This window comes from Scyliorhinus torazame, chromosome 12 (assembly GCF_047496885.1).
Source record: "Scyliorhinus torazame isolate Kashiwa2021f chromosome 12, sScyTor2.1, whole genome shotgun sequence".
In the NCBI taxonomy this organism is placed as follows: domain Eukaryota; kingdom Metazoa; phylum Chordata; class Chondrichthyes; order Carcharhiniformes; family Scyliorhinidae; genus Scyliorhinus; species Scyliorhinus torazame.
In genome coordinates, this window is record NC_092718.1 from 97,477,686 (window position 1) to 97,491,096 (window position 13,411).

General features: G+C 50.7%; 1 protein-coding gene across 3 annotated transcripts in view; it reads left to right on the plus strand.

Moving 5' to 3' along the window:
* Positions 1 to 13,411, plus strand: part of LOC140386585 (uncharacterized) — a 113,417-nt gene that overhangs the window by 93,048 nt on the left and 6,958 nt on the right. For all 3 annotated transcript variants that reach the window (XM_072469033.1, XM_072469035.1, XM_072469032.1), the window contains one exon: positions 6,897 to 6,956. In XM_072469033.1, the coding sequence (XP_072325134.1) occupies positions 6,897 to 6,956 (60 nt within the window). The remainder of the gene's footprint in view (positions 1 to 6,896; positions 6,957 to 13,411) is intronic.

Sequence of the window (13,411 nt, forward strand, 5' to 3'; positions counted from 1 at the left end):
CCAAAAGTAACCATGCCTGGAATCTGCCTTCGTTAGGGCGCCTGCTTTAATGTTACCGGGGTGGGGGTGGGGGGGGGTGGGGGGAAGAACGGTGATGACTGCGAACCTTAATTATGCCATATTTCCTATTTTTGGCTGTCTCTAGGATATGCCGGAGTAATGGGACTGAGGGTAGGGGCTTTCCGTCTGCGGAAACAAATCTTCTAGTTTCCCACAGGGGTAGGAATTCCGTCAAACTATTACAGACATACAAGCTGTCCGAATAGATGTCTGCTGGGGTCGGGAGTGAGTCGGGGTGGTCTACAATATAAGCGATTGCTGTCAGTTCTGCTGCCTGCAAGCCTAGATGTCCTGGCAACTTTAATGAGATCTCATCTAGGGCGCGTCCCTGCGCGTCCTCTACATAAATGCCGCAACCGGTAATTCTCTATCCATTCAAAACTGTGGAGGAGCCATCCACATTCATTTTCAGGGGTGCGCACGTGTCTGTGGGCTGGGGTCTCTGGGGTGGATTACCTGTTTTCGTGGGAGGTGTTTTAGGTATAAACTGGCCTGTGTTGTATTTTGTGGTGATGATCTCACACTCATGAGGGGTTCCCGCATATTGCAGATTATCGGCTAGGAAGGTATGGGTCTTGGTTCTTTTGACTATAATGTCCCGTTCATGTAAAAGAAGTGTCCAACGGGCTGCGTGGATTTGGCTGACTGTGCCATCTTTAAGTCGACCGTCTAATAATAGCTGTGTTGGGGTGTGTTCAGTGAGAATGGTGATGGGGTTGAGTCAGTTAATGTAGGTGAAGTACTGTACTTCCCAAAAAACCTTTCGCAGGCAGAAAATCCTTGCTCGACAGGGTCTAAAACGCGTGAGGCGTATGCCACGGGGCGTAATTGGTCATGGCGTTCCTGGAGGAGTATGGCCGAAAGGGTTTGGTTGGTGTTTCCAACTTCGATTGCGTACGGGGAAAGTGGATCTGGGACCTGTAATGTGCTGAGGGCTCTTTTTAAAGCATCCACAGCATCCGTGTGCTGTGGAAGCCATGCCCAAGGTGCCTGTTTCTTGAGAAGGTTGGATAGGGGCGCTGCTTGTGTGGCGAAACCATCGATATGGTTTCTGCAGTAGCCAAGCAGTCCTAAAAATGACCGGAGGGCTGAGACATTATGGGGAAGGGGCAATTTGACGATCGAGTCAATTCTCTTTTGCTCGATCTCGCGTTTACCACATCTGATTACTGTACCCAAGTAAATCACTTTTTCCTGCAAAATCTGGGCCTTCTTGGGGATGACTTTACAACCAATTTCTTTTAGGAGTGCTAGGAGTTCAGCGAGAAGCAAAATGTGCTCTCCCTTTGTGCCTGTCAGGAAGTCATCTACATACTGGACCAGACAATCGGGGCGGGAAAATTTTGCTAGTCCATTTGCCAGCTGTCGGTGGAAAATGGAGGGGCAGTTGTGGAAGCCTTGTGGAAGGCATGCCCACGTATACTGTTGTCCCTGGAATGTAAGGGCGAATTTGTACTGGCACGCTCCATCCAATGGAATGGAACAAAAGCCGTTGCTAATGTCCAAAACCAAAATTTTTTTTGACTGGAGTCCCTGTTTGAGCATGGTCTTGGGACTCGTGGCTATGGTGCGGGCTGCTACTGGGGTCACTTTGTTCAGTTCCCGGCAATCAATGGTCAGTCGCCATGATCCATCGGGTTTCCTGACAGGCCAAATTGGTGTGTTGTTTGTGGAGGCTACTGATCTGAGTACGCCTTGATCCAGCAAATTCTCTATTACTTTTGAGATTTCTCCCTCTGCCTCTTGGGGAAAACCATACTGCTTTTGGGGTCTGGGATCGGGACTTGTAATGTTTACCAAGCCAGCTATTTTGCCACAGTCGTGCTTGTGCTGTGCAAATGCTGCTTTGTGTTGCTGCAGGACTTGCCTAACCATTTTGTCCTGACTAATGGCTCGAGGGTCGAACCAGAAGTCTCCTACTGAGCTAATCCTGTTTTCATAGTCTCCAACTGTGAGCGTGGCGAGGGCTTGTGCTGCCTTTGCCATGCTCCAAAGACATTTATTAACTGGATCAAAAGAGAGGTTGTGGGAGCTCATAAAACTGATTCCTAGGATGTGTTCAGCTGTCAGGGGTAGATCGACCAAAACTATGGGGTGTTTAGTTGTAATGTTCCCTATTTGTATCGCTACAGAGGCTGTGATGTGTCCTTGTTGTAATGACCTGTAAAGCTGCTGAGCGTGATGATGTCTGTTCTGGGCCACGTGTCTCACCGAAACATCGTGGAGGAATTGAGTGTGGTGCGGGACCCTCCTGTGTCCCAAAGAAATTCTACAGGTTGTCCCCGAACTTTGCCTGCCACTACCGGTCTACCGGATTTGTCCCAAAGGGTGTCGCAGACCCAAGTTGGGGAGCCCGAACACCATCAGTCGGTGCCGTTCATGTCAATGTTCTCTGAACAGGTGCTAACGCTATGGATTGGCTTTGCCCTATTCTTATTTAGGGTGCCTGTCTGTTGGCTTCTCTGCTGCTTTTGGGGCGTGTTGCACTCTCGTGCAAAGTGTCCTAATTGTCCACAGTTGTAACATTCTTGGGGTTTTGGCTGTTGTGGGCTGTTCCTGCCCTCATTGACCCATGTGGGGTTTTGGTGCGCTTTAACTGGATTCATATCTGCCTGCTCTTCATCGGGTTTTATAAATGCGGTTTTGCCTTGGACGGATTGTTCCCAAGTGCGGGACAATCTCTTCAAAACCCATTTCTCGTTGTGGGCCTCATCTGAGGGGTTGTAATTTGCACAAGCTCTCTGTCCTGTGTCTGTCGCGTGAGAGACTAGGATTCGAGTCCATTTGGCCGTATTATCTGGGGACAAATGGGCACGGGCTAACTCTCCGAAAACTGCTGTGAAATGTATCCACAAGCGTCCAGCAAATGCTGTGGGGTGCTCTGTCTTCTTTTGTCTACATTTCTTTAGGCTTTCTGCGGGGTCTCCTCTGTTATAGCCGATCGCATCGAGGATCACTGTGTACATCTCTTGGAGTGTGCCTCCTCCTACATTCTGTGGGTCGGGAAGGGCTGCCACGACTGAAGGGTCGAGGCTTAAAACTGTGAGCTTCACTTGCTCCATTTTGTCAAAGCCGTACATGGTAGCCTGCTGTTTAACTCTAGCGAAATACTGGTGGGGGTTTGATGTGGGAAGGAACGTTGTAATTTTTCCACACGCGTCCCGTAATTGGGTCACGGTTAACGGGGTTGTATACAGGAAATCTGAGTCTCCTTCTACTGCGGCCCTGCTGTGTGTGGTTACAGGGTCCATGGGGGTGTGTTCTGTCTGTTCAGTCGGGGGTTGGGGTGCTTTCCTCTTTTGGGGTTTTTCTTGCGTACATGTCCCATGTATGTATCTGTGTCTCATTTAACTCCTGCCAATCGGGGCCGTTTTCCTGGTCTAATTGGGGTCCAAACGTACTTTGAAACCTATTCTGGACAGAAAGCAGAGATTGCAATTCTGCAATTTGCTTCCGGCACTTTGCGCGATCTACGGAGCTCTGCCTTTGTTCCGTCGTGGAAGTGTGGAGCGCTCGTAGGGCTGCTTTCAAATCATTGCATTGTTTCTGCAATTCCTCTACCTGTTGCTCAGTTTCTTGTCTTACCAAGACCACACGTTGCGTGTCCTGGTAGGCCTTATCATACTGGATCTGAAAACTACTCAAATGGCTGGGACAAGACTGGTGTGCCCACTTGGCATCATTAACCTCTCTGTCCCTCGCTGCTAACTGTTCTCTCAAATCTTTATTCTCTTTCTCAAACTCGCTCACATCTCCCTCACTATTTCTGTCTCTCTCCTCTATCGCTCTACGGAGCGTCCTAACGACCTCCTCTGTGCCTCGCAATTGTGCCAAGCAGGACACGCTTGCCATCGGCTTGCGAGCTTTCCCTAAGCTCGTCTTGTGGATCTCTGACAGGTTCTCCCACCAAGTATGTCCTATACTCCCGGGACCTGTTTCATCATTCGCGCAGAATTCGCTTCAAAGGGGCCATCCTTTCCCTTTGAGGTATTTTCTGATTTCTTCGTCCCATACGGGACACTATCCTGCTCTACTGGTCGCTGCGACCTCAAATTGTTGGGGGTTCTTAAGGCGTTCCATTGCCTTCATTGCCGTTTTCTCTATCTGGGTTCTCTACTGAATTTGGAACAGGGGGTGATAAAGTGGTGATGTAAACACGGGTACGGCTTCCGCTAATTTTCGTCCTACAAAACTCCCGACAGTTTTACGCAACAAAATCTCTCAGGTTTACCTTATATCCCTGTTAGTACGCATGCATTAACACACTTCCGAATCTCGGAGGTTTGATCAGTATTGTTCTCACACTTGTGGTTTTTCAGTTTCTAATTGGATTCCAATTCAAATTTTGGGTTATCTTGGAGTGATTAGGCCACTTCTAGGTCGAGTCCCATCAGATGTTGCCAGTAAATGTTGCTAATTGTGTTTCTCTTAATCTGGCTCTGAAGATGGCGGCCAATATGGTCGCCTTCCTTAATTCTAATTATGTTTGCTCTAGAGTCGCCAGGTATCTTTCGATACCGCCACAAAGTTCAAAACCGAATACTGATCAATGACTCGATACACCAGATAGTAAGTAGATACCCTCAATTACGACTCGAGAGAGACTTTAATTAGCAGAGAACCAGACGTTTGTGTGCTCACTGCACACTGCCCACTGAACATTACCTTATATACAGTTCCCTGGGGGGGCGGAGCCGGAAGCGGAGTCCCCCAGGGTTCCAAACCCGGTCTTAAAGGGATCATCACATTAAAGGCACAATTATACAGTTATCATTCATCACAGTAAGTTCAAATTCAATGCTCATTTATTTACACACACAGTCAAATATACTCATGCATAAAACTCTACAAACTAAACTATCACTACTGCTAAAAGCCTATACTTAGCTTTGGGCGCCCACTCAGTCAGAGGAACAATGGCCGTTGTTCGGTTCTGAGGCAGCTGGGGTCGAATTGGTACGGAATAACAGCTAGGAGCTTCTGTCTCGTAGCGTGCGTTGACCTTGGACTTACTTGTTCTGATGTTGCTTTGGCAGGTCTCTTCTTAGTGAGAGCCGGAGCCACAAGAGAGCGATTCTCTCTTGGGGGATTCTTCTTATACCCAACAGGGGCTTCGCGTGCTTTTGGGCGGGCCTTGGACTTGGCCCCATTAATTGGGCCGTTTCCCAATCGTTCCTATCAATTTCCTCCAATAGAGGGGTGGGTGCCCTGATTGCTTGGTGTGTCCTAGGTGGCCGTTGGCCTGCTTTGTTCTGGTCTCCTCTGGCGCCGGGGTGTCTGTCTTGGTATTGTTTACTTAAATGTTACTTTTTTGTTCCCGGGGATGGCTCATTCGTATGGTAATAGTTTTGCAGTATCTGTCTTGTCTGGGAGCTACGGCTCCAATCAACAGACAAACCCTGCACCTGCTTGCTTACTCAGTATTGTCCTTTTTCCCTGCAATCTTTGCAAAGTGTCCATTTTGTAATCGGGAAGTGGCCATCCCAGATGGCTACATATCGAGTCTTTGATCTGTATTCGGTTTGAACCTTGTGGCGGTATCGAAAGATAACTGGCGACTCTAGAGCAAACGTAATTAGAATTAAGGAAAGTGACCATATTGACCGCCATATTCAGAGCCAACGAAAGAGAGCAACATGCAGCAACAAGTTACTGTGAAAAGCCCCTAGTCGCCACATTCAGCGCCTGTTCGGGTACACAGAGAGTGAATTCAGAATGTCCAAATTACCTAACAGCACGTCTTTCACAACATGTGGGAGGAAACGGGAGCACCCAGAGGAAACCCACGCAGACACAGGGAGAACGTGCAGACTCCGCACAGACAGTGATCCAAGCCAGTTATCGAACCTGGGAACCTGGCGCTGTGAAACAACAGTGCTAACCACTGTGCTACCATGCTGCCCACCAGACTGTCACTAAGGCTGTTCATATATGGGATGTGGGTGTTGCTGTCTCGGCCAGCATTTATTGCCTATTCCTGGTTGGTAAAAGCATCACTGGAGCTAACAAGAGTGTTGATGAGACTGATTGTGTTGACGACCACACATGTTCCCACTTCTCTTACACATTAGGTATCAGCCATGGGAGACTAGATGGCTGCTAGACTAGATGCCCAGTGAGACAAGGCAGCATCTCCTTAAGAGCATGGCCAGTGTAAATAGTACTACAATGATAGATTTGTGGAAAATGTATTTTATCTTAAATCAAAGTCGACTTTCACTTTGTAATATACCTGAGTGAAAGAACGATTTGAATGGTTACTGTCTTAAAGGTTGCATATATAATGAACGGTTTGTTGCTATTGATCCTGTTAGCCTTGGCTCAACGGTAACATTCGCCGTTTTGATTCAGAGAGCCGCAAGTTCACGCACCACTCCAGACACGTCAGCCCAGAATCCAGACTGACACTTCAGTGCAGCACTGCGGGAGTGCTGTACTGACTGAGGTGCTGTTAAACTCTCTGTGGCCTTGCTCGGCTGATAACTGTTTCACAGCAACTTTGGATAACGTGTAAGGAACGTCTCATGATGTTCTGGTCAATATTTGTTGTATCGAGAGTAGCAGATCATCAACCATTTGCCTCTCTCTCTCTCTCTCTCTCTCTCGCTCTCTCCCTCTCTCTCTCTGTCTCTCTCCTTGTTCTGGATGAATTACATCTATTGCAATGCCACTGTCACACCAAAAATTCAGTGAAGAAATCACAATTGTTGGAAATGTCAAAACGTTCCTTAGGAATGATATATTTTGACAGTATTTTAGTGTACAAATAACTTGCATTTTTATGATATAGTACTGATGTTTTTAACTCTAGTTTGAACTCTTGTCTTTCACTGCAGCAACTGCAAAGGAATTTCCAGAGTATGCAATAGTTAATAAGAAAAATAAGTTGGGAAATGGTATGTATGACTCTGAGCCAAATTCTCCCATTTTGAAACTCAGCGCGGTGGTTAGTGGCTCCAGCAATGCCTATCCTGCCGACCAGAATGGCGGAATCCCGCACCAGATTCTGCACTTGGAACTTCATTAATTATGCACAGGCGAGTTCCCCTCCGACACTCCTGCTGGGCCTTCAGCTGATTCGACCATCCTCCCTCAGCTGGCAGATTTGAAGGTCTCAGTGCAATAGTTAAATGTCACTTACATCATTTTCTCCAGCCCAACTGTCTTCACCAGACCATGCAGAATGTCAGCAACCCAGAGGGAAAAGGCTAGCAGCCTCAAGAAGTTAGTTCCTCAATTCAACGACCCTCATTCCCGAGCCCATATTCTGCGAGGCATCCATGCCCCACTTGGACTTCTACCCCTTTTTCACCACTCCCCTCCCCACCTGGAGTCATTGTGCATTCCCTTCCAGTAAATAATGTGGCACTCCTTTGACCATTTATGAGCTTTAAATGCTGCCTTGTCAAGGTCCAATCTCCCTCCCATCCCCGGTCTTCCCTCTGCCTTTCATTGTTCGTCTTCATCATCCACCTCCTTTCCCCTCTATGTGCCATTGGGAGCCCTCGCCTGACACTACCCCCTCCTCCCTTGAACAACCTCAATGTAACCTCAATGCACAAAGACTAAAGTTGTGTACAACTGTGGCTTTATTCCAGTCAGATGCGAGGCCTCCTGCTGCAGCTGGGAAAATGGCAGGGCACTGGAGGTCATGCATATTTATACAGTTCTCCCTGGGCGGAGCCAGCCGGCAGGAGCTACCGGCGAACCTGTAGTGCAGGTCCGACCTTACATCTCCTATTACAGTGGATCACCACATTCACCCCCTGTTAAAAATGAGTCCGGCGGGGGTGACGTGAAACTATATACAATGAATGGAATTATGTACAGTGGTAGGGAAAGAAAAGTCCATGTTGACGGTCCGGAGTCCGTCAAAGGTTCAGCCGGTCCGGTGCTTTGGTGCTTCGTTGGGATCGGCGTAACGGTGACGGCGAAGTCGGTGCTGGCGGTGGTGGGGGTGGCGCCGATGGCGGTGGTGGCAGTGCTGATGCTGGCCAGTCATCGGGGAACTCCGGGAGCATGCAGAAGTCCTCTTCGTCCTCTTGTCCCTGTACCAGCCTCCCCGAACAGGCGCCGGAATGTGGCGACTAGGGGCTCTTCGCAGTAACTTCATTTGAAGCCTACTTGTGACAATAAGCGATTTTCATTTCATTTCATTTCATTGTGTGGAAAAGAGGAGGGGGGGTGGCGGTGGTCTGGTGGGGGGGGCGCATTGGTGGGGGTGTGTGTTGGGGTGGAACCTGATGGTGCCAGGTCCCTGAGTGAGACAGTATCTTGGCGGCCATCAGGGAACTCAACGTAGGCATATTGAGGGTTGGCATGGAGCAGGTGAACCATGTCCACCAAGGGGTCCGCCTTGTGGAGTCGGACTTGCCTATGGAGAAGGACCGGACCTGGAGCAGCGAGCCAAGCCGGGAGCGACACACCGGATGTGGACTTCCTGGGGAAGGTAAAAACACGTTCATGGGGTGTGTTATTAGTGGCGGTGCACAATAGTGACCAGATGGAGTGCAGAGCGTCAGGGAGGACCTCCTGCCAGCGAGAGGCTGAGGGGTTCCTGGACAGTAGGGCCAGCTGGACGGCCCTCCAAACCGTCCCATTCTCCCGTTCTACTTGCCCGTTTCCCCGGGGTTTGTAGCTGGTCGTCCTGCTGGAGGCTAAACCCCTGCTGAGCAGGAACTGACGCAGCTCATCACTCATGAATGAGGATCCCCTGTCACTGTGGATGTCGGCGAGGAAACCGAACAGAGCGAAGATGGTGCTGAGGGCCTTGATGACGGTGGCAGACGTCATATCGGGGCATGGGATGGCAAAGGGGAATCTGGAGTACTCATCGACTACACTGAGAATCTACGTGTTACGGTCGGTGGAGGGGAGGGGCCCTTTGAAATCCACGCTGAGGCGTTCAAAGGGGTGGGAAGCCTTCACCAGGCGTGCACGGTCTGGCCGGTAGAAGTGCGGCTTGCACTCCGCACAGACCTGGCAGTCCCTGGTGACTGTCCTTACTTCCTCGACGGAGTAGGGCAGATTGCGAGCATTGACCAGATGGTACAATCGGGTGACCCCCGGGCGACAAAGGCTGTCGTGTAGGGCCCGGAGTTGGTCCACTTGTGCGCTGGCATATGTACCTCGGGAGAGGGCATCTGGGGGCTCGTTGAGTTTACCGGGGTGATACAAGATCTCGTAATTATAGGTAGAGAGCTCGATTCTCCACCGCAAGATTTTATCATTTTTGATCTTGCCCCGCTGTGTGTTATTGAACATGAAGGCTACCGACCGTTGGTCCATAAGGAGAGTGAATCTCTTACCGGCCAGGTAATGCCTCCAATGCCGCACAGCTTCAACGATAGCTTGAGCCTCCTTCTCAACGGATGAGTGTAGAATTTCAGAGGCATGAAGGGTGCGGGAAAAGAATGCCATGGGTCTGCCTGCCTGGTTTAGGGTGGCGGCAAAGGCGACGTCTGAAGTGTTGCTTTCTACTTGGAAAGGCAGTGACTCGTCCACTGCGCGCATCCCGGCCTTGGCGATGTCTGCTCTGATGCGGGCGAATGCATGTTGTGCCTCGGCCGCAAGGGGGAATTGGGTGGACTGAATGAGTGGGCGGGCCTTGTACGCATAGTTTGGGATCCACTTAGCGGAGTAGGAAAAGAACCCCAAGCAGCGTTTGAGGGCCTTGGGGCAGTGGGGGAGGGGAAGTTCCATGAGGGGGCGCATGCGCTCGGGGTCGGGCCCGAGAAGACCATTTTGGACTATATAGCTGAGAATGGCTTACAGGGTCGTGCTGAACACACACTTCCCTTTGTTGTAGGTCAGATTGAGAAGGGTGAGAGTGCAGAGGAATTTATCGAGGTTGGCATCATGGTCCTGCTGGACATGGCCGTAGATGGTGACATTATCTAAGTACGGAAAGGTGGCCCGCAAACCGTACTGGTCGACCATTCGGTCCATCTCTCTTTGGAAGACCGAGACCCCATTTGTGACACCGAAAGGGACCCTAAGGAAGTGGTAGAGGCGACCGTCCGCCTCGAAGGCAGTGTATGGCCGGTCCGACTTCCAAAGAACAAAGAACAAAGAAATGTACAGCACAGGAACAGGCCCTTCGGCCCTCCAAGCCCGTGCCGACCATGCTGCCCGACTAAACTACAATCTTCTACACTTCCTGGGTCCGTATCCCTCTATTCCCATCCTATTCATGTATTTGTCAAGATGCCCCTTAAATGTCACTATCGTCCCTGCTTCCACCACCTCCTCCGGTAGCGAGTTCCAGGCACCCACTACCCTCTGCGTAAAAAACTTGCCTCGTACATCTACTCTAAACCTTGCCCCTCACACCTTAAACCTATGCCCCCTAGTAATTGACCCCTCTACCCTGGGGAAAAGCCTCTGACTATCCACTCTGTCTATGCCCCTCATAATTTTGTATACCTCTATCAGGTCTCCCCTCAACCTCCTTTGTTCCAGTGAGAACAAACCGAGTTTATTCAACCGCTCCTCATAGCTAATGCCCTCCATACCAGGCAACATTCTGGTAAATCTCTTCTGCACCCTCTCTAAAGCCTCCACATCCTTCTGGTAGTGTGGCGACCAGAATTGAACACTATACTCCAAGTGTGGCCTAACTAAGGTTCTATACAGCTGCAACATGACTTGCCAATTCTTATACTCAGTGCCCCGGCCAATGAAGGCAAGCATGCCGTATGCCTTCTTGACTACCTTCTCCACCTGTGTTGCCCCTTTCAATGACCTGTGGACCTGTACTCCTAGATCTCTTTGACTTTCAATACTCTTGAGGGTTCTACCATTCACCGTATATTCCCTACCTGCATTAGACCTTCCAAAATGCATTACCTCACATTTGTCCGGATTAAACTCCATCTGCCATCTCTCCGCCCAAGTCTCCAAACAATCTAAATCCTGCTGTATCCTCCGACAGTCCTCATCGCTATCCGCAATTCCACCAACCTTTGTGTCGTCTGCAAACTTACTAATCAGACCAGTTACATTTTCCTCCAAATCATTTATATATACTACAAAGAGCAAAGGTCCCAGCACTGATCCCTGTGGAACACCACTGGTCACAGCCCTCCAATTAGAAAAGCATCCTTCCATTGCTACTCTCTGCCTTCTATGGCCTAGCCAGCTCTGTATCCACCTTGCCAGCTCACCCCTGATCCCGTGTGACTTCACCTTTTGTACTAGTCTACCATGAGGGACCTTGTCAAAGGCCTTACTGAAGTCCATATAGACAACATCCACTGCCCTACCTGCATCAAGCATCTTAGTGACCTCCTCGAAAAACTCTATCAAGTTAGTGAGACACAACCTCCCCTTCACAAAACCGTGCTGCCTCTCACTAATGCGTCCATTTGCTTCCAAATGGGAGTAGATCCTGTCTCGAAGAATTCTCTCCAGTAATTTCCCTACCACTGAAGTAAGGCTCACCGGCCTGTAGTTCCCGGGATTATCCTTGCTACCTTTCTTAAACAGAGGAACAACATTGGCTATTCTCCAGTCCTCCGGGACATCCCCTGAAGACAGCGAGGATCCAAAGATTTCTGTCAAGGCCTCAGCAATTTCCTCTCCAGCCTCCTTCAGTATTCTGGGGTAGATCCCATCAGGCCCTGGGGACTTATCTACCTTAATATTTTTTAAGACACCCAACACCTCTTCTTTTTGGATCTCAATGTGACCCAGGCTATCTACACACCCTTCTCCAGACTCAACATCTACCAATTTCTTCTCTTTGGTGAATACTGATGCAAAGTATTCCGGATGGGGAGCTGGTGGTAGGCGGATTTCAGGTCAATTGTTGAGAAGACCCGGTACTGCGCAATCTGATTGACCACATCAGATATGCGTGGGAGGGGGTACGCGTCGAGCTGTGTGTACCGATTGATGGTCTGGCTATAGTCCACGACCATCCTGTGTTTCTCCCCAGTTTTAACCACTACCACTTGGGCTCTCCAGGGGCTGTTGCTGGCCTCGACAATACCCTCCTTAAGCAGCCGCTGGACTTCGGACCTGATGAAGGTCTTGTCCTGGGTGCTGTACCGTCTGCTCCTAGTGGCAACGGGCTTGCAATCCGCAGTTAGATTTGCAAAAATGGAGGGGGAATCGACCTTGAGGGTCGCGAGGCCGCAAACGGTAAAGGGGGGTAAGGGCCTGCCGAATTTGAGGGTGAGGCTCTGGAGGTTGCACTGGAAGTCCAGGCCCAAGTCCAGGAGTGCAGCACAGAGATTAGGAAGGACATAGCGGCGTAAGTTACTAAATTTTATGCCCTGGACCGTGAGGGTGACTGTACAAAAGCCTCGGATCGGGACAGAGTGGGATCCGGTGGCTAGGGAGATCCTTTGATTGGCCGGGTGGACCGCAAGGGAGTAGCGCCTTACCGTATCCGGATGAACAAAGCTTTCGGTGCTCCCGGAGTCCAGCAGGCACGAGGTCGCGTGGCCGTTGATTTTAACCGTCTTCGACGCGGTGGCCAAGTTGTGTGGGCGAGATTGGTCCAGTGTCATCGAAGCGAGCTGCGGGTAGCCATCGGATGCTTCGGTTGGCGAGTGGGTGCGGTTCCGATGTCAAGATGTCCGGGGAACCTGTGGGGAACAAGATGGCGGCGCCCATGGTGCGCACATTGCGGGGTCGGGACAAGATGGCGGCGCCCATGGTGCGCACATTGCGGGGTCGGGACAAGATGGCGGCCCGCATTGGTCGCACATGGACCTGGGAGGAGAAGATGGCGGCTCCCATTGTGCGTCTGGCATGGGGGAGGGGGCGATAGCGGGCGCGATCGCAGCGACTGCATGGGCCTGGCACACAGCCGCGAAGTCGCCCATTTTACTGCGGCTTTACAAACTGCAGTGCGGGCCAGGCAGTGTTGGTGGGGGTGCTTCTGCTGACCGCACAAGTAGCAGCGGGGACCCCCGGGGTGCGCGGATTGGCGTGCAGCGCAGGCGTATTGCGAAGGCAGGGCCCCGGCTGAGGAGGTAGGAAGGGGTAAAAGGGTGGGCAGCGCAGCGGGAGAGGTACGATTGTACGTTACGGGATGCGACCGTCATGGAGAGCGCCAAGGTTTTCGTCTGCGCCAGTTCGAGCATGGCCCCTTCCAGCAATCGTTCTCGGATGCGGTCCGACGCAATCCCCGTCACAAAGGCATCGCGCATGAGGAGATTTGCGTGTTCGACGGCCGTGACGGTCTGACAGTCACAGTACCGGACGAGTGGAATTAGGGCCCGCGGGAAGTGTTCGATGGACTCACCAGGTAGTTGCGAGCGGGTGGCAAGTACATGCCTGGCGAAGAGTGTGTTCGCCTTCTGTGTGTAGTGTTCTTTGAGGAGTTCCATCGCTTTTGTGT